The 18,773-nt window shown below is 60.3% G+C and overlaps 1 protein-coding gene across 5 annotated transcripts; it reads right to left on the bottom strand.

Annotated features, from left to right (window-relative positions):
* Positions 1–407: 407 nt before the first annotated feature.
* On the bottom strand, positions 408–17,394 carry GRTP1 (growth hormone regulated TBC protein 1). Of its 5 annotated transcripts, none has more exons than XM_043891858.1 (10): positions 16,753–17,394; positions 16,318–16,469; positions 11,905–12,063; positions 10,862–10,923; positions 10,436–10,511; positions 9,380–9,504; positions 8,507–8,603; positions 3,647–3,816; positions 3,387–3,572; positions 408–609 (listed from the first exon to the last, which is right to left on the bottom strand). In XM_043891858.1, exons 1-10 carry the CDS (start codon positions 16,797–16,799, stop codon positions 520–522), a joined length of 1,164 nt encoding a protein of 387 aa, XP_043747793.1. In that variant the 5' UTR covers positions 16,800–17,394; the 3' UTR covers positions 408–519. The 5 variants fall into 5 exon arrangements, with proteins under 5 accessions (XP_043747793.1, XP_043747792.1, XP_043747795.1 ...); XM_043891857.1 differs by having other exon boundaries at positions 3,641–3,813; positions 16,753–17,391; XM_043891860.1 differs by having other exon boundaries at positions 3,641–3,816; positions 10,436–10,450; positions 16,753–16,912.
* Between the last annotated feature and the right edge of the window lie 1,379 nt (positions 17,395–18,773).

An 18,773-nucleotide genomic window follows, 5' to 3' on the forward strand; every position in this document is an offset into this window, starting at 1 on the left:
CAGCAGCTCCTGTCTGCAGGGTCAGTCTCTGCAGGGCAGTGGGGTCTGGAGCCCCTGCTGGGGGATGTGCCCCTCGAGGTGCAGCTGGTCCCCTCCCAGGAAACGCTGTTCCCCCACCCCTGCCTGTGCCCACCGTCCCCATGTCCCGTGCAGGGCACAGCCTTCCTGGGCAAGGGGTTTCCCACGAACGGTGCCATATCCAGGCGGAGGGAGACGGCAGCGGCAGGGTGGAGGGCCGTAGCCTCCAGCCGGGAGAGGAGGGGTCTCGTTGGGGCATCTTCTCTCCAGGAGGTCTGGGATGACAGCTCCTCAGTCTTACACCTGGTTTACATGCCGTGTGTGTAACCACTTCCTTAGACTGGTAACGAACACAGACACGCACCTCACGCTATACATGCATCAGCATCTCAGGTAAAAATATGTATTTAGAAACAACAGACAGCTCCCAGTGAAGAGCACGTACAGAAGGACCGCTCAGTCGCCAGTGACCGCTCCAGCCGGAGGTGACAGCTCGAGGCGTCAGCCCTGCGCCAGCAGCCGCGCCCTGCAGCGCTCCCGCAGCCGGGCGATGCTGGCCCTGGACAGGCTGCCGGGCTCCGAGAATATTCTCTGGAACAGAAACGGGATCATTTAGACCTTCCCAGCTCCTGGTGGTGGCCGGGCTGAGGCCAGCGAGTGGAGGAAGGTCAGTTTCCTTCACATGAGACAAAGCAGAAAGCGGCCAGTGACAGAGCTCCAGCCTCAGCACAGACGCCTCCAGAGCGGCCACACCACCCCGGGGGGCCAGCAGGGGGCGCTGCGGCCGTGGCTGCCGGACCTTCCCTGGGAGGGCCGGGCGTGGGGAGCCCTTCTTGGAGGGCTGGGAATGGGGAGCCCAGGAGGGGCCAGCCGCGGGGAGCGGAGGAGGGCTTACTGCAGGGTTGAGCAAGAACAGGCTGCTGGTGCCCCCCAAACACCCGCAGGGATTTCAGCAAAGCGCTCTGAGGACCAGGGGTGGGGCGGGGGGTGGATGTGGTCCCAGGGTGTGCGTGCAGCTGGGGCCCAGCTCTGAACGTCAGTCCTCAGGCCGGGCCACATCCTGGCTGCAGCCACTGTGAAGCTCAGGAAAGTGCCTGAGACAGGACGTCTGGCTGCAGGGGAGACGGCACACGGGCTCCTGCCCCCTCACACTCGGGTCAGTTTTAAAATGCTGAATCCAGTCCATGAAGTAAACGTCTGATTCCGAAGGCAGAGGTTCTGAGCCACTGGAATTAAAATTGGGTAACATCCAGTCTCCACTCTTGCTGGTTTTGTGTGTGTGCACCAAAGCCACACCATTTACCCCGAGCCACTCGAGGTGTGCGGCTGAGTGTCAGCTCTGCGCCCGCGGGGTCACCTTCCAGCTCCTCCTCATCTCCCAGCCTATTGCGTCCCCAGCCCCCACGTCCATCTCTATAAACCTGACTCCTCTAGGGGCCTTGCGTTAGTGGAATCAGTTTTTGTCCTTCTGTGACAATCACTGAACATGATATCTCCAGCTTCATCCAGGGTGGAGCAGGTGTCGGATCTCCCTCCCTCTCAAGGCTGAGTGAGAGCCCACCATGTGTCTGGACCACACTGGTTCCCCACCCACTCGTGTGGCCTTGCGGGTCACGTCCACGCTGCGGCTGCCGTGACGCTGAAGTGAGCGTGGGTGGGCAGCGTCTCCCGGAGGTCCTGCTTCCATTTCCTTTCGAGAAGTACAGCAGTGCCACGGCTGGATCAGACAGCAGCTCTCTTCAGCTTCTGAGGAGCCTCCATACTGTTCCACGGTGGGTGCGCCATTTTACACTCTCACCAACGGTGCACAAGGCTCCCTGTTCGCATGCTCAGCAACACTTGCTATTTGTGGTCTTTTGGATGACAGCCATTCTGACGGGTGTGAGGTGACGTGGTTTTGATGTGCGTTTCCCTGTTGATGGGTGAACTGGAGCATCCTTTCATGTGCCTGCTGGCGACCTGTGTGTCTGACATCTACCTACTCGGGTACTCTGCCTCTTTGTGAACAGGACGCCTCAGCTCGTGTCCAGCTGAGGTCTCCGTGCGTCTGGATGCGACCTGCACACACACTCTCCTGTTTGGGGGGGGTCACCTTTTCATCCGCTACTGCTTCTCTTTGCTGCACGGAAGCTTTCAAGCCCCACGTGGTCCCAGTTTGCTATTTTTGCTTTTCGTCCCTGTACTGAGTTCTTTGAGTTCTGACCCTGTTGTGACTGCTGACTCTCCTAGCAGCTCTGAAACCTACTTGGGGCCTAGGAGAGACTAGACTTGAGAAGCGGAAGCAGGAAGGGACTCAGACTTGTTTCCAGTAAGAGAGAAACTGCCTCACGACAAGGAGAAGGGAAGGAGCCTGGGGGGCAAGCCCCGGGTGTCTCAGTGGCCGGAGAACAGGCTCTTCTGGGGGTTCGGCTGGCCTCTTCATATTACAGTGCTCCTAGCTTCCACGTGGGATCTAGGAGATTCTAGATGTTCTGGGGCAGGACTTCAGAGAGCTCTGATGCATAAACTGCAGTGTTGCAGAAATGCACAAGTTTATAGAGACCCCCAAGGAAATAAGACCAGGGTCGCTTCCCACCAGCGCGTCAGGTGAGCGGCCACACCTGCCATGTGCAAAGACATGTTTCTTTACACAGCACTTTTTCTGCCGTCTGGTGAGATGCTCCCCCTACCTCACCCTCTGTGATCCGCTCGAGTCCACTCAGCTCACAGGGCCCAGAACACCAGCCACCCCACCACAGACACGCAGCCGTCAGGGACAGGCAGGCCGGCCACCCGCCCTCGTTGGGCACCTGCTGCACTTGGAAGCCCCCGGCTCCTCCCTGGGAGCCCCCCACGCCTCCTCGGCAGCATCATGCTGAGCCCAAGAGCCAGACGCCAAAGCCACACGGCCTGAGTGTCCACACCGCAGTCCAGCAGTGGCTGGGGTCAGTGGCCCCCCTGGGTTACCCGTCCCCCTGATCCCTGCCCACCCCCACCTCCCCGAGGGCCTGTGGGATGCAGCACCCAGGTCATCAACTCAGGTGATCTGAGCTGTCTACACAGCCTGCACCAGGCCTGGAACACAGCGGGGGGGTGGGGGGGGACAGACATGTGTGACCCCACCAGGGCGGGAGAGAAGGCAACAGGGTAAGGCGGAGGAGGGTGGGCCCGGCGTGGACGGGACCGTCAGGGAGGCCCAGGATGGGGTCACCTCCCAGGCTCGGAAGAAGCCAAGGAGCAGCAGGACAGGCTCCAGCAGCGGGGCGGGAGGGGGGTGTCCCAGGTGGCACCGCCCCCCGCCGACAGCACGGGGGGCGCGGGGTGAGCGCGCTGGTGTCCTGGAGCCCCTCCCTGGGTCCCCAGGGGCCGCGGGCGTGGCCGACACCCACCTGCATGAAGCTGTGACACTCGGTCACGAAACGCCCCCGGGTGATCTCCTTGAACTTCTCACAGAGGTCGGGGATGCTGGTGGCCTCTAGGATGGAGGCCTGGTGATGCTTGAGGAGGGTCAGGGCCACTCGGAAGAGGATCTTGGACCCCTCACTGAATAGGCAGTCCCAGACGCGCAGCACCGTCTGCGGAGGGAGCGGCGGGTCAGCGCACGGCCCTGCCGCCGGCCCCGGGCCCAGCCGGGCGCCCTCACCTCCACCGGCAGGACGTCCACGAACAGGCAGATGAACCAGCGGGACGCGACCAGGGTCCAGAGCACGCCATGGCCGTCCATCAGCGCCGCCACCGCCGGCAGCTTCAGCCTCACCAGCTCCCCGAGCACCTCCTGGTCCGTCTTCAGGCCCAGCATCGAGGGGCTGTAGTAGTCTGCTGTGGGGCAAGGGGGCAGGGACACGGGTCTCACCGTCGGGCGGCCGCAACCTGCGTGCCCCCAGAGCCAGGTGGTGGTGGGGGCCCCCCGGGGACCCTTCCCAGAGGACGACCCACCCAGAGCGGGAGCCGGGCCAGTGAGCGGACAGTGAGGCCCCTGCTGGCACCCATCACGCCCGCCGCTCGTCTGTCTTTTAAATGGATGCTCTCTTGCCAAGTAGCTTTCTAGCTTGTTAATGTGGTATATCATCATAATGGTGTACTTAACCTAATGCTTAAACTTTGCCATAAAAGTTCAGTAAGCAATCAGTGTAATAAAGTTTGGCCATTCACTGCGACAAAGGAACGGACATTCTTGCTAAGTATTTTCGTTAAAACGGAATCATCAGGAATACTGACATGACGGTCACATCACCAGTTTTCAGGGTTAGCACGCGCTCACCCGAGCCCAAGGCTGGAAAAGCTGTTGGGTCATTAACACCTGGGGCCTGGGGCGCCCCTCCCCCCCACGCCCCCTGCCCCCACCCCCCACGCCGTCACGCTGCGAGTCCGGCCCACCGCCCCCTCCGCCCCCGCCCCCCACCCTGCCGCCCCCTCTGCCCCTGCCCAGCGGTGCCCAGTCTGGCCCCGGGGGCGGGGGGGCGGCCCTGAGCAGCTCAGCGGAGCAGACGAGCGGATTTGCAGAACGCAAGCTCAGCACCGTCTCACTTTGGCTACAGAGGCTTATGGCAGCTCCCAGAAGAGTCAAGGTCACCCCCCGAAGCCGCCACGGGCCCGAGCCGGTCGCTGAAGGGTCACTGAAACCCCGCTGCGGGTCGGCTGAGAACGCCTACAAACCCCGACGGCCAGCCCCACCTGCGGGGTCCCGTCTGCGCACAGAGGCTGAGAAACTTCTCAGGGGCCCCTGGCCCAGCCTCCCCTCCAGGGCCCGAGTCAGGCCTCTCCCGGGGCGCCCCCTTTGCACACAGCCCAGAGGTGTCAGCACGGGGGGTGGGGGGATGAGCAAGGCTGCAGGGCTGGGGGGGGCCCGAGAGTCACCACCCCAGGACGAGCCCCGCCGCCCGCCCTGGGCCTCGCTGTCCAGCTGCGGCAGGGGAGCCACTCGCTTCCCGTGTCGCAGGGCAAACAGGTGGGACCAGCTCTTCGGGACACAGATGCATTCGTTCATTAAGGGATGGACTCCTCCCTTATGTGACATCCCAGACCCCACCTCGGTCCCTGACATGGTGGGAGGCGCAGCGGGGCTTTTCTGCAGGCTCAAGATGCGGCGGGCTGATGGGTCCCTGGAGGAAGAGACTCGGGCATAACTTTTTTGATGTAAAACAAGCCATTTTAGGTCTGGGTCATCCTGTGATCTAGGTCTTTGCAGAATAAAAGGTCTCAGTCGTTAGATTTTGTGGCGGTTCAGTCGAGAAGTCCTGTCCGACTTTGTGACTCTGTGGACTGCAGCCGCCAGGCTCCTCTGTCCATGGGATTCTCCAGGCAAGAACACTGGAGTGAGCTGCCATTTCCCTCTCCAGGGGATCCTCTCGATGCAGGGATCAAACCCGTGTCTCCTGGGTCTCTGCACTGGCAGGCGAATTCTTTACCACTGAGCCATCCGGCAAGCCGAGTTATAGATTTTACCCGGCAAGCCCAGTTATAGATTTTAGGGGAACAAAAGGTGAACACACACAGCTGCGACCAGGCCGGGGTGACAGCTGCCCCACAACAGAGACGATGCGTCAGTGCAGACTCCCAGCTCTGTTCCCAAGGTAAAGATGAGCCGAAAGCACTGTCCCGAGCTGTTCCAGAACTCCGACGCCCTGGAGCGCTTGAGCAGCAGGCCACAGGGACGCTAAGGGACGGCGGCGCTGACCTCTGCGGCCGGCGGGCTTGGGGCCTGGGCCCAGGTCCGTGCTGATCCTCCCACCTCCAGCCCCAGCAGGACGACGCTCGAACGCTTAGGTTAACACGACTGTTTGCTGCTGGGGACTCACAGCTCCGGGAGAGACCCCCGCACTCCCTGCGAGGACCCATCCTCCCGCCTCCAGCCTGGCCGTGTGTCTCTTGGCTCCTCACCCACCACCAGGTGAGTCCAGTTTCGGGCAACCAGCGTGTCTGTGTGCCAGCAGCTAGTCTTCTGCTGACTTGGGACGAGAGGGGAAACGTGAAGTCCCGCAGGGACTTGTCTGAGCGGCTGACAAGCGACACATCAAACACCAACACAGATGCTGCTCCAGGGCTGGCAGAGCCCGGGGGGCCCAGCAAGGGGACCGGGGACCCCGCGTCGCCACCTCGTTAGAGTCGCAGTCTCCCCGCCTCTGCTCCTCCTTGACCCGACTGCTCTGAACTTGGGGTGTCGTGGGCACTGGGGGGAGGCCTCCGGTGGCCGCGCCCACGCCGCTGATGTCCAGCTTGGTTCGGCGCTGAGATCTGGCCTCCCCGCTCCTGGGAGACCACGGTTGCCTCACCCCAACTCGGGGACCACGCAGGTCTCCTATTTTGTAAACTGCCCGTCAGGCATATTCTTCACCTTCTTTTCTGTCGACTTGTATCCACCTAGACTTTTAGGAATTCTTTACACGCTAATTGCATGGATCCCTTTTTACTCTGCAGAGGATGTCTTGTGTCAAAATCAGTTTTTAATTTTAACATCATTAAAATGATCAATTGTGTCTTTTATGCTTTCTGAACTTTGTTCAAGGACGTCTTTCCTGCTCTGGAATCATGACACTGTTCTCTGTCTCTTTTCAAGTTTCAAAGCTTTGCTTCTTCACGTTTAGAATCTGCCTGGAATTGAAGCAAGGGTCTAGTTTTGTTTTCTTCTCTATAGGCAATCAACGGTCATGGAATGATGTTTCAAACAGTCTTTTACCTGCTCCTCGATACATCTCACGTGCCAAGTACAACAGATGGATAGACCTGTTTATCCCTCGCTGACCTAACAACTGTTACAGCACCTAATACAACCCCAGCACGCTCCTCTCCAGGCTTCCCTGGTGGCCCAGAGGTAAAGAATCTGCCTGCAATGCAGGAGACCCTGGTGTGACCCCTGGGTTGGGAAGATCCTCTGGAGAGGGGCATGGCAACCCACTCCAGTACTCTTGCCTGGAGTACAGAGGAGCCTGGCGGACTACAGTCCATGGGGTTGCAGAGTCGGACAGGGCTGAGGGACTAAACACCACCAGGACAACGCTCTTCTTTCCAGCCTTCCTGGCTCGGGACTGCCAGTGATCCTTCCATGATTAAGCCATCCTTCCATCCTTGACTAAGCCATTATCCGTCCTTAATATATGGATTAATCCATCCATATATTAAGCCATACATTTAAGAAAACACTACCCTATAACCATCGCTCAACTCCGGGTGCTGACGTGAGTATTATTTTAATGAGATCTGTGTTCCCATCCCTCCTGAGATCAGCCTGTACGACAGGAAGGCCACACCAGCTTCACAACGCGAGTCGACGAGTTCATCTTTCTCTGCATTCTGCAAGATTTTTTAGAAAACGGGACTCGCCGGTTCGTTCGTGTTTTCCCGAGATGCTGCTGTCTGTGCGTCTGGCCTTGCGGATGTCCTCTCTCCGGCTGTCAGCCTGTACTCTCAGACCGTCCGTTTGTCTCTTCACTGCACTCGAGTGGTTCTTGAGAGTCCTTGCAGCGGTTCCAATTCCAGCGCCTTTTCCACTTCTAGATTCCTCATCCCCTTCTCTATTGGTCTTGTCAGACGACTGTCTGTTACAACAGTTTTCCCAAAGAACCAGCTGCTGTCTCAGCTCACCTTTCTATCGTGTCCTTCTCTGTCAGTGACTTCCATGTTCTGTGTGCGCGTGTGCACCTGTGTGCACACAAACGCGATGCTGCAGACGCGGACACCAGCCTGCCGAGCACGGGCGGCGAGCATGCCCAGCACGAGCGGGACGGGGACGCCGAGGACAGCGGCCACCGCTCAGCCTCCGTCAGCACTGCAGTCTCGGAACTCCAGAGATGCGGATTCTCTGTGCAGCTTTGGTGTAATTAAGACAGAAGCAGCTAAACGCAGGACGAGCACGCGCTGAAACGACCTAGCCGGCGCACCCAGAGGCCCGAGGACTCACGGCCCTGCCCACCCCAGCAGGGACGGTGACCCCTCCCCCCAGTCCTGACCGCTCACCTGGAGGTTTCCTTTTGTTTCTGAAGCAAGACCCGTTTTGCTGTATTTTAGTGGGACTGAATCTAAGGACTACTGGAAACGACATGTTCTAACTTTAAGTCTCTGTAATGAACCCCTGCGTGGGGGGGCACCTGGAGCCCTGCTTTCTGCTCCTCGGGGTCGGCCCCTCCCGCCCCCCAGCACCATGTCTTCACCTGCTTCTCTCAGTTGCTGTCGCTGCCAGGCTTTTAGGCTTTGTTCCCTGAAGTTCCCCAAGTGCCCAAACGACACCTGGAAATGGTCACGGTGGGAACCTCCGGCATGATTCGGTCTCTGAGATAACTGAGCAAGCAGCTCAGCGGCGTCCAGGCTGAGACACAGCGCTGCCCGCGGGATGGGGGTGACGGGGGAGAGGCCGCCGCTCCGCTGGGCCCCCCGTTGAAGTGAGCGTCTCGCTTCAATTCAGTTGCAGAAGGACGGTCAACCTCTCAACTCTCAAACACGCCTTCTGTCTCGTCACACCCTGACTTGTCAGCAGCATCGTTACACCAACACCAGAAGGTGGGACTCCACGTACCTGGGAGTATTCTGCCCACCAGGGCATCCAACAGCCAGAAGGCTTCTTCCTCACTCTTAGTCACCAGGATCAGATACCCCGCGATGAAGTTCATCCCCTGAAATCAGACAGAGGAGGCCTGCGCTGACACTGGCTCCACCCCCAGACCCTGTAAACGTGTGGCTGCTGCCCGCTAACTCCCCGTCTTCCTCGTCCTTCCCTAGAACGCGTGTGATTCTGGAATGACCGTCTGGGGTAGCGTCTGCCTTGCAGGCTCTGCCATCGACAGACACATGCGGTCAGGCCTGATTCTTGGACTCTGCAGGGCACATCCTCGTGAAACCCTCACTAGGAGAAACCACACGGGCCGCTCGGACGCCACCTCCCATGGCTCTGAATGCCGAGCCGTCCTCTCGGGAGGCCTGGCCTCTGGCTTGGGGCCTGGAGCGTGGGGACCCCACCCCTCCGCCCCGCCCTCCTGCCCACACCCCCCAGGACACCGTGGCCTCCAGAGCACACAGCAGGAGGGCGGGCAGCCCGAGGATTGGCCCCCGGGGCTCACGGTCTGGGCTGTGCACACGCGTCCCTGCAATGCTGCAGACAGAACACCTCCAGGGGCAGAGAACTGATCCCCGCCGCCTGCCGCGCCGCCCAGCCGCCCGGCTTCCCGAGGAGGCCCTGCATTCCCGGCCAGCCCGCCATACGCACTCACCCACACGCGCATACACACACACACGTGCACACACGCACACCATCGGCTCCGAGGCGACAGGCTGCTGGTCACCACGTCCGGTAAACACAGCCTGTGTTCACGTCCGCGGCTGCCCCCTCCCGCTCCCGCCGAGAGCCCCGGCTGGGCGAGGCCCCGGGGTCTGTGGGGGGCCCGGGGTTCACCTGGCAGTAGCCCACGCCGTGGTTGTGGTGCCCGTAGGCCAGCAGCACGTTGTACAGGGGCCCCTGAAGGCAAGGCTCCGCGTCCTTCCGGAAGCGCACGTTGTCGGGGAAGGTCCTGCTCATGTCTGCGGGGACCCGCAGAGCTCTCAGGGTGCGAGCAGAGGCCGCCCCCGGGCCCCCAGCGCCCCGTAGCCCTTACTCTCCAATCAGCACCAGCGTCAGCCCCTCTCCGCCAGGCTGCCGGGTCCCCAGTGTCTCCCCCCGTTCCCATGCCCCTCTCTGAGCTGGGGACGAAGTGTGGGTGAAGCGTGAGCAGTTTACATAAAGCTTTGGAAATTTTCCCCAATTCTTAAGACTGAAAACAGAAGCAGGCAGGACACGCTGAGAGTTCCGTCTGGAGATAAAGAGACAAAACTGAAAACTACCCAGGAGGCACCAGCAGCGAAGAACCACCTGTCAGGACAGGAGACGTGGTTTAGTCCCTGGGTCGGGAAGATCCCCTGGAGGAGAAGGCAGCCCACCCCAGTGTTCTTGCCTGGAGAATCCCATGGACAGAGGGGCCTGGTGGGCTACAGGCCATAGGGTCGCAAAGAGTCGGACACGTCTGACTTAGCACAGCACAGACAAACTCATTACCGCCAACTTCCGTCTGCAGGAGGGCGCCTGGCGGCCTCTTCCACCTCCGCCACCCCCCCCACCCCCCACTGCATTTCTGTGAGCCTGCGTCCAGGGCAGAGTGAAGGGGCTGACGGACACCATCTGACCCTGCCTGGAGCAGAGCGGCGGTGTCGGCGAAGGGACACACGTGGACACCGCTGATAACGCCAGGCCTCCAGGCAGCTGCAGGAATTCTGCCCCCAAGCTCAGGCCCCTAGCCATGCACCTGCCCACAAAGACCAGATCTGAGCCAAACAGCAAACTAGCTGCCTCTAAGCATGTAGTTTTCAACCATATGTTTTTTACAAAAAAGATTTCTTTGCCATGGAATTCTGAACATTCCCCAAACTGGCACCTATCGGGGGAAATGAGTTTTTCACTAATTCAGAGTAGACTGACCAACTGTGCTCACGCCTGTGTGACGACCCGTACGATGAGAAGCTTTAGCAGGTTTTGAAATCTTTCTCCCCGGCCCCTGCACCGGAGGCAGATGTGGTGAACGTCCCGCCTGGGCTGGTGCAAGATGCGCCTGCTCTTCTGACCCTGCACCACGACTGAGGCAGGCTCCCTGACAGCAGACCAGAGCGGCCGTGTGGCCCAGCGATTCCACCTCGGGGTCTGTCCCCAGAGCACAGACCGCGGGTCTCGGAGAATTACTTGACAGCCTGTTCAGCCAGAATTCACTGTAGCCAGGGGGCGGAAGCCCTGACGCACACACAGCTCGGGTGGACCTCTCGGACACTGTGCTCCGTGAAACCAACCAGATACAGAAGGACAGACACTGCCTGATTCCACCCACGTGAAGTCTAGGAGAGTCAGACTCACAGAGACAGGGAGCAGATGGTGGAGCCAGGGCTGGGGGGCTTCGTGCGTAAAGGGGACAGAGGCTGCAAGGTGTGTATGTTTCACCGTAAATAAAAATAAAAGTATCCAAACACTCTACACCAAATAGAGCCTTTAAGATTCATTTTTCAGACAAACAACCACCCGTCACTTGCAGTCTCTCCCTGCCCACGTCAGCACTGCTGTCCCTGCAGAGGGAACCCACGTTCCCTGCAGGTCACGACAGAGTCTGTCCTGAGGCCTCTGGCCGGGGTTTTCTGGGGGGTCAGGGTGCGGCCAGCAGGCTCAGCGGCCCAGCGCCTTTCCCACTGCAGCTTTGGGATCCGAGACCCCTGTTCCTTACGCTGGGGCCACGCCACTTTCTCACTGTCCCCAGTCAATCCCACCTCCCCGACATTTAAAGTGACCAACTTTTTAAATGAAGTACTTCGTGTTTAACTTTGTCGTTCTCAGAAACTGGTAAAATCTGAAAAATGGATGTGTCTCCTAAAGATCTAGTTATTCAACTTAGGTTAACCATTTTTCTGAGGACTCTGCACTTGTGAGAGCCTGTGGGCAGCGAGGAAGCTGGGGTCATGAGACAGCGGCCAGGGCGTGACGTCTCCGGACACTCGGAGTCGGGCGCAAAGAGTGGGCGCGGCGCGCGGCTTCCTGCAGCTCCGTCTGTGCGTCCTCGGGTCACCCAGCCCACGTCTGTTCTGACGGCTCGCTCCGCGACCTCCTCACGCCCCTGGACAGTGTCCTCACGGAAGAAACCCACTCTTTCTACCATTTTCCTTACCACCTAGTTGCCTGCTCAAGGATTTTCTGAACCAATTCAGGTCATAGTCCTCCTGTCAAATAAGCCCCCATTTTGCTTGTCCTTTGAGAAAGTGGGAATCAGGGGTGTGCCTTTGACAGCATAGGTTTCCTCAACCCCATCACGACCAGGAGTCTGGGTGCAGACACACTTCCCTGGGGGAGGTGCCCCCACCCACAGGGCCGCCCCCACCCGCAGGGCCGCCCCACCCCGGGGGCCGCGTCACCTGTCCGGATGGCCTCCTCTAGGCTGGCGCTCCGCTCCCCCTGCAGGAGGCGCTGGTAGTAGCCAGGGTTCCGGTCCATCTGGGCCTGGGCTCCACTCACCCCCATCCAGACGCGGGCCCGGTGCTCCAGCGGGACGCCCTTGCGGATGTAGCGCTTCACTGAGACAGGGAGACGGCAGCTTCAGATGGGCCCGGGGGCGGTGGGGGGGGCTCCTGGGCCCCAGAAGCTGCAGGGAGGGGCCCCCCTCCAAGAGTTTCCATTGATAGCTCTCACAAATCAGTAAGTCAGACATGGAAGAAGCAAGACAGGCATGCCCCGCCCACAGGTACAGGCCCTCCCTACAGACGTCCGCTCTCCGCTCATGCTGAGCGGTCGGGGGGCCGCAGCAGCCTGGCCTCCACCTCAGCAGCGGTGCGGGGACACGGGCTGCCTCCTCCCCACCCGGCCCGCCCCGCCGGCTGGGCCGGACGCCACGGCCCTGAGCACAGATCAGCGCTGGCTCAGGCACCCGCTGTACCAAACAGAAAAAAATGACAGGAACAACATCCTAGGTCAGAAGCAAAACAAGCGCTGCTGCTGAAATCCTACATCTCAAACTGACAGCCACCAGTCCACAAGCTCCTGAAAGCGCCTCCCGGAGGCCAGGTCGCGTGCACCCGCCTCTCTCGGGAGGGCGGAGGGCGTGCGGGACAGGAGTTTGCAGAGGCTGGGGGATGAGGAGGAAGGCCCAGGGGAAGGAAAGGATGGCCCTGAACACCACCCGCCAGAGGCAGAGAAAGCCAAGAACCCTCTGCAGCTCAGAGGCACCCGTGCAGCTGGAGGATCACGTGTGGCCAGAATGTCTTGGCCAGTGTGACGTGGTCATCCCGCTACCGGATGTGATATTTCAGTCTATCAAACACAGCAATCATTCAGCCGGACCGTCCCTCCAACCTCCTACTATTTACACAGAACCTCAGGGCTCGGCATGCTCAGGGGTGCCCTGAATTAATCCTCCCTCGAACCACAAGGGGAGGCTCAGTCCTGGCTTTGGGCAGGGACCGCTCCCACTGAGACGGGGCAGAAGGAAAAGACGCACAGACATTCATGGTGACTTCATGGACGGACCGCAAAGAGCAGAAATAAAAGCACTGCCAGTTTCACGGCGGCACCACAAGTATTAACACGAGGACGACTCAGGTGTAACTCTGAGAGAACTGCAGAGAAACCAAAGAGCTAGAAAAAGGGAGAGAGACGCCAACGCACCTTCAGGATCCCCCTGCAGCCCCACGGCCTCTGCTAGTCCCCGCCCCCCCAGCCGAGGCCTTCACCCACGTCCAGGCCTGCAGGTCAGCCGCCCAGAACCACGCAGGAGGGGACCCTAAAGGCGACCGGCTGTTCTAAACCTTGCGCATGGTGCGATTACCTGAGTGTGCGTCTGAACACACTCACACGGCAACACGCCAAGAAGAGTGAACTTCACTGCGAAGTTTTAAACAATTAACAGAAAGTATAAAAAGGGAAGTGCAAGTTGGTTAAACCCCCAACTCTGGAGTCGGACGTGGCTAGGCAGACCATACCTCGATCATGCCTCGGTTTCCTTCCATCCCTGCAAAATGGAAGCAAAGTCCAGGGCCTGGAATACAGTCAGGGTTCCGGACTCCCAGTTGGTTTCAAGAACAACAACAACATCCAGAAGTTTCAGAGAATGAGGGCTTCTGCTACTTTCATTGCCTCTTATCTGACTTTACTCAGTTTCTCTGGAAGAGGAAGAAAATGGTTCTCCCATCCTCAGAGCAAGGGCAGGGCTGATCCACTCTTCATCCCGACATTTGGAGGACTGTAAACTATGCAGCAGAAACAGGTGGGAAATTTTTTTACGGAGAAGCTCGACCCCAAAGAATTAACTCCCAGCTGTCTGTCCCAGGAGTTAAGCAGGTTCCCAGGGGTTTTTTTTTTATATTTGTCTTTAAACATATCTTGCAATTTCATTCTTATTCAGATGGTGCTAACCCCCTCACCCATGGGCAGGAGAGAAAGAAGAAAACAGGAGGAGCTCCTGTCAAGCCCCTCCACGCCAGATGGACAGGGGCACAGGGGCAGCTCGCCCGGCGCGGCCGGCCAGGCCGAGCGCGGAGAGTGGGTGAGAGATCGCAGATCCTGGCGGACCTCCCTCACCGACAAAGAAAAGAAACCACGCACCCACAGCTGACACCCTCACGCAGGCTGAGCTTCAGTGCTCATCTGCAGACGTGGACACAAGTCCTCTCAAGAGAGAACACACACAGAAGAGCCCAAGAGCAAGACGCGGCTGAGGAACAGGGGCAAAGGCGGTTCTCCAGGTGTGGTCGCCGGCGTCCAGGTCAGGGCCCCAAATGGAGCTCCCACTGCCCACCTGGGGCCCACGGCCCTCACGGGCTCCCTCCCACGGGACGTCACACAGCTGTGGACACTCCCGCCAGCCCAGGACGTCTGGCGGGAAGAAGCTGTATTCCCACTTCCTGACTAGCAAACCCACGCCAGGTTACGCCTGACCACTCCCTCGGAGTGCCATGGGTGCTGCGGGAGCCCCGGCCGTCACACCGGAAGCTGCACCAGCTCAGCGGCAACACCCCAGACGACAGATCAGGTGAGCCTGCAGGCCCCTGGCCAGGTTTCCTGAAAGGACCCCAGGCCACTATGCCCTCCGGCTCAGCTGACAGACAACCCCACCCCCAGGCCAAGGCTCACCAGGAATCAAGTATATCTGCTCCTAAACCTGCTACCCCATAATTACAAAGTTTAACAATCACTACATAAATTTTAAAAGGTAAAGCAAAAAAAAAATAATAGCGGTTTCAATAAAACCAAATTAAATTTCCAGAAAGAGTCGGTTGGATGGCATCACCGACTCAATGGACGTGAGTTTGCACAAGCTCCAGGAGTTGGTGATGGACAGGGAGGCCTGGCGTGCTGCAGTCCGTGGGGTCGCGAAGAGTTGGACGCAACTTGGCGACTGAACAACAACACTTTCCGCAGGAAAGATACAGAATTAGTGGGCCCTTACTGTACAAAAAAAAGATGACCAGACTCAAAGGACAGAATTGAAGGGGAATGCACGTCCACACGTGTGTTATGTGAAAAGGTTCATGAACGCCTGTATATCTTGAAGTGATTCTCTGCGGCTTTACCTGACCTCTGGGTCCCTGTTGGACAGGAGGCGGCCTCCTGCATGGAGGCAAACGGTGCACCCTGTTCCCGGGGGGACGGGGGACAGTCACAGCCGCCCCTCTACGGGAGGTGGGGGCCTGGGCAGCTGAGAAACTCAGTTCAATTCACACCTTCGAGTGTGACCAAGATGTTCTTCCACGTGCAAAAGTTGTCTACCTTGTATTTTTATATACTTGTACATAACTTTAAAAAACAAATCAAAAGGAAAAAATGAAGCCAAAGAGAGCTGGAAGCACGTTAATGCCCAGCAGCATGGCGGGCGTGGCCCTCGGTACAACTAAAGACATCTGCCTTTCAATGACGGATGGCCCTTCAAAGACAAACCTTGATCTGCCCCCCGCCCCTTAAAAACTTTCTTCCTTCCGCCTGGCCATGCCCCTGTGCCCACCGTCAGCTGGTGTGGGCCCTGCTCCACCTCTGGCCCTCCTCTCCTCACCCCTAATGCTCTGGTCACACCGCTCAGCCCCGGCGGCTGGGACCCCTGTCCTCACCCCTTCACCGTCATTAACGCCCTGTGTCAGGAAACGCCCCCGGGGACACTCCTGCCCACTCCTCACCTCCTGCCGGCAGGTCTGAGGATACAGATATCCTCAGGGGGAGAGCAGGCAGGCAAACCATTCTTTCATTTATTCAACAAACAGCTAAGGGACCATCAGCCACCCCAGCCGGCACAGAGGGATCTTTGACCCCAGCGCGGAAAACAGGATAAAATAAGTAAGAGCCACACGTGGAGGACCAGAGAGAGGCAAGGAGTGGTAAGGAAGTGTGGGGCTGCGGGGTGAGACTGGAAGGCTTCCCGGAGCAGGCGCTCCAATCCAGACCTGAAGGAGGCCGGGGCACAGCCTGGGGCGGGGAAGACCCCCAAGGAGAAGCAGGGGAGGAGCTGAGGGGTCCAGGAAGCGCCCCGCTTTCTCTCTGACGGGGACAGGGAGCGCTCCGCACAGAAGCCGGCGGGAGCACTGCCCTGGCCGCTCGCTCTGAGGAGCAGGAAACCCGGCTTCTTCTGGAAAGAGGGCCACGGCGCCATGCGTCTCAAAGGGCGAGCAGGCCCCACGTCCAGGCGAGGAAAGGGGGGCCTCTCACCTGTGCGCCTGCGCGGGGCACGGCTGGGAAGGGGGCAGCGCCCCCGGCCTCGAAGGAACCCCAAGTCCTGAGCTCCCCCGAGCGCACGGCACCGACCGAATGACTTGTTGCGCGCCCGCTGGGTCAGGCGCCGAACTCACCGGTCATGCTCCTCTGGACACCACCGCCGCCCTTTAGAAGTTTGGACCATTTGATGGCTCTCCTGGTGAGGATCACCAGGTAGGTGGAAAAAAATTCTTCATAAGCTGCATAATCAAAGTCTTCAGGCCTTTCAAACCCATACGGATCGATCCTACCGCACAAAAAGGGCCAGAGTAAAGTTCCGCGCGCACGTGGACGTGGGACCCTCGGCACCCAGCCGCCCGATCCCTGCGTGGGGCGCGCGGGCTCCCTGCCCCCCACCCGGCCCCGCAGCAGAGGCGGCGGGCCGAGCGCGGGCGCGCACGCAGCGCAGGGGCCGCCCAGGGGCGCGCGGGCGCCCGCACCGCCGCCCCCGCCCCCGCCCGCGCCCGCGCCGAGACACCCGCCCCGCGCCCCCGCGCTGGGCCAGGGGCGCACGGACCCCGCGCACCTACCTGGGGACACGGTCCCGCGCCGCCTGCGCGCGCCCCGCGGCCGCCATGCCGGGAGAGGCGGGAGGGGGCGCCCGGGCCGCGGGGCTAGGGGTGCCAAGTTCACCTCCCGGGACTCGGGGCGCCTCGCGTCCTTCCGCCGGGCCGCGGGCGCCGGGAGGCGGGGCTGGGGGCGGGGAAGGAGGGCAGGGGAGGGGAATGGGGGGCGGGGAGGGATGGGAATGTCTGGGGACCCGGAGGGCGGGGCGCGGCCCGGAGGAAGGGGGCGGGAGGGGCTGCACCTGCTCCTGCACGCGGAGCCGGGAGCCCGGAGCCTGGGAGGGGCGCGGCAGCGCCGGCCCCCGGGGCGGGGAGGAAGGGGGATGGGGGCCCCAGGCGGGGAGGGAGGGGGTGGGGCGCGGGGGGATGCGGGCGCGGGGATGGCCCCCGGCGGGGAGAGGGCCCTGGGCCCGGCGAGGCCCGGCGCGTCAGGTCCCGCCGCCCCGCACCCCGCACCCCGCACCCCGGGGCCTCCCTGCCGAAGCTAAGGTGGGAGGAGGTGAGTCCAGTTTAGATTCTTCTGACAGCTGGCCAGGCCTGCGTGCCCCGCGGGTCCGAAGGCCGGCGTCCTGACCTGTGACCGCTGGTTTAATGTTCTTTTTACAGAAAACGACCGTTTTATTTTTAACTTGCTCTCTTTCAGCCTACACTTTCCGACCTGAAAATAAGACACAAATAAGTGGATCTTAATCCGTGTGCCACCGTCCCTTCCCCCACCCCGGCGGAATCAGCCCGTCCCTGCCTCCCACCGCCCCAAACCAGGCTCGGAGGCAGGGGTGCAGGCCCTGCCCGAGCCGCCCCTCGCACTGAGCCGGCAGCTGGGGCTCCCGCACACACGGGAGGGTGGGCATGCCCTGCCCGGTGTCCGTCTGGGGTGACCAGGGCTGACTGCTCGCGTCCCCTCTGCTCCAGGGCTCTCTCCACAGATGCTTAGGATCTGGGGAGCGTGAGTCACGGCTGGGACGGAACAGACATGCCCCGCCGCCTGCGCCTTTTAGTCTGAGGGACCTGCCTGCAGACACCAACACGGTGGTCACCACGCAGTGTGCCCACTGGGCCCGCAGGGCGGCCCTGGCCCAGAACAGCGTCTTCCTCCCCGTTCAGCACCGCGGTGCCCTGGTGTTTCCATGTGTGGCCTGAAAACCGCTTCTTGTATTGTGCCCTCAAGAATGTGCACAAACTGCATTTTGAGTTTTGCTTTGGAAACGTGGTGAGATAAGAGGATTTTAAGGTCCTTTAAATTTAAGATATAAAGGACTTTCATAGCCCCCCCCAGCATCCCAAGAGTTATTTTTAAGAACTGGATTCAGAACAGCAGAAGTCAGGCGCGTTGGAAAGGCACCACCCTACCGACGCCATGGAGCCATGGGCTGCACGGCCCACTCCACCAGGCCCGGCCCATGGGGACAATGTCTCCCTCGGACTCTGATGTCGTTTCTGGTGGCGGGTGCCTGTAAGCCGTGCCTGGATATGGTAGGAACAGCGCTGCCAGCATCCACTGCAAGGCTTGCTGGGCTGTTGTGAACTCGCCTGGCCCTTAACATTGGTTTTTCCCGAGCATCCTGTTGGAGGTCTAAGCAGGGAGCCTGGGAAGTAATTTGGGGAACACGCCTGCCCCCAACTGGGGACGTCTGTCTGTCCGTTTCCACGGAGCTCTGTAGGAAATTCATGCTCAGTTGAACAGAACCACAAAGGCCCCCCATTCGCTGATTCTGGGGAAGTTCTCCAAGCCCTCAGCTTAGCTTGCTTTGCTTTTGAAAGACACAGAACCCCTCCTCAGCCTTCACCCCAGGGGCCTCCTGCAGACTCTGGTCCACAGGCACGGTGACTGGCCTTTCCACCAGCGCGGGGCCCCTGGCTCACCAGGCGTCGACCCATGCTGGTCTTAAAAATCATCGGGCATGCAGCCCCCAGCTGCCGGTGCCCCCAGCCCCCTGTTTCTGCCTATCCCAGCCGCTGTGCTCCCTGGACAGGGCAGCTCCCAG

This window comes from Cervus elaphus, chromosome 30 (assembly GCF_910594005.1).
Source record: "Cervus elaphus chromosome 30, mCerEla1.1, whole genome shotgun sequence".
In the NCBI taxonomy this organism is placed as follows: domain Eukaryota; kingdom Metazoa; phylum Chordata; class Mammalia; order Artiodactyla; family Cervidae; genus Cervus; species Cervus elaphus.

Coding starts and splice junctions, on each gene's coding strand:
- GRTP1 (XM_043891857.1), bottom strand. CDS start 16,799: ATGGCGGCCGCGGGGCGCGCGCAGGCGGCGCGGGACCGTGTCCCCAG. Junction 16,470..16,752: donor GCGCGGGACCGTGTCCCCAG/GTAGGTGCGCGG, acceptor TTTGTGCGGTAG/GATCGATCCGTATGGGTTTG. Junction 12,064..16,317: donor TGTCCAGAGGAGCATGACCG/GTGAGTTCGGCG, acceptor TCCCTGTCTCAG/TGAAGCGCTACATCCGCAAG.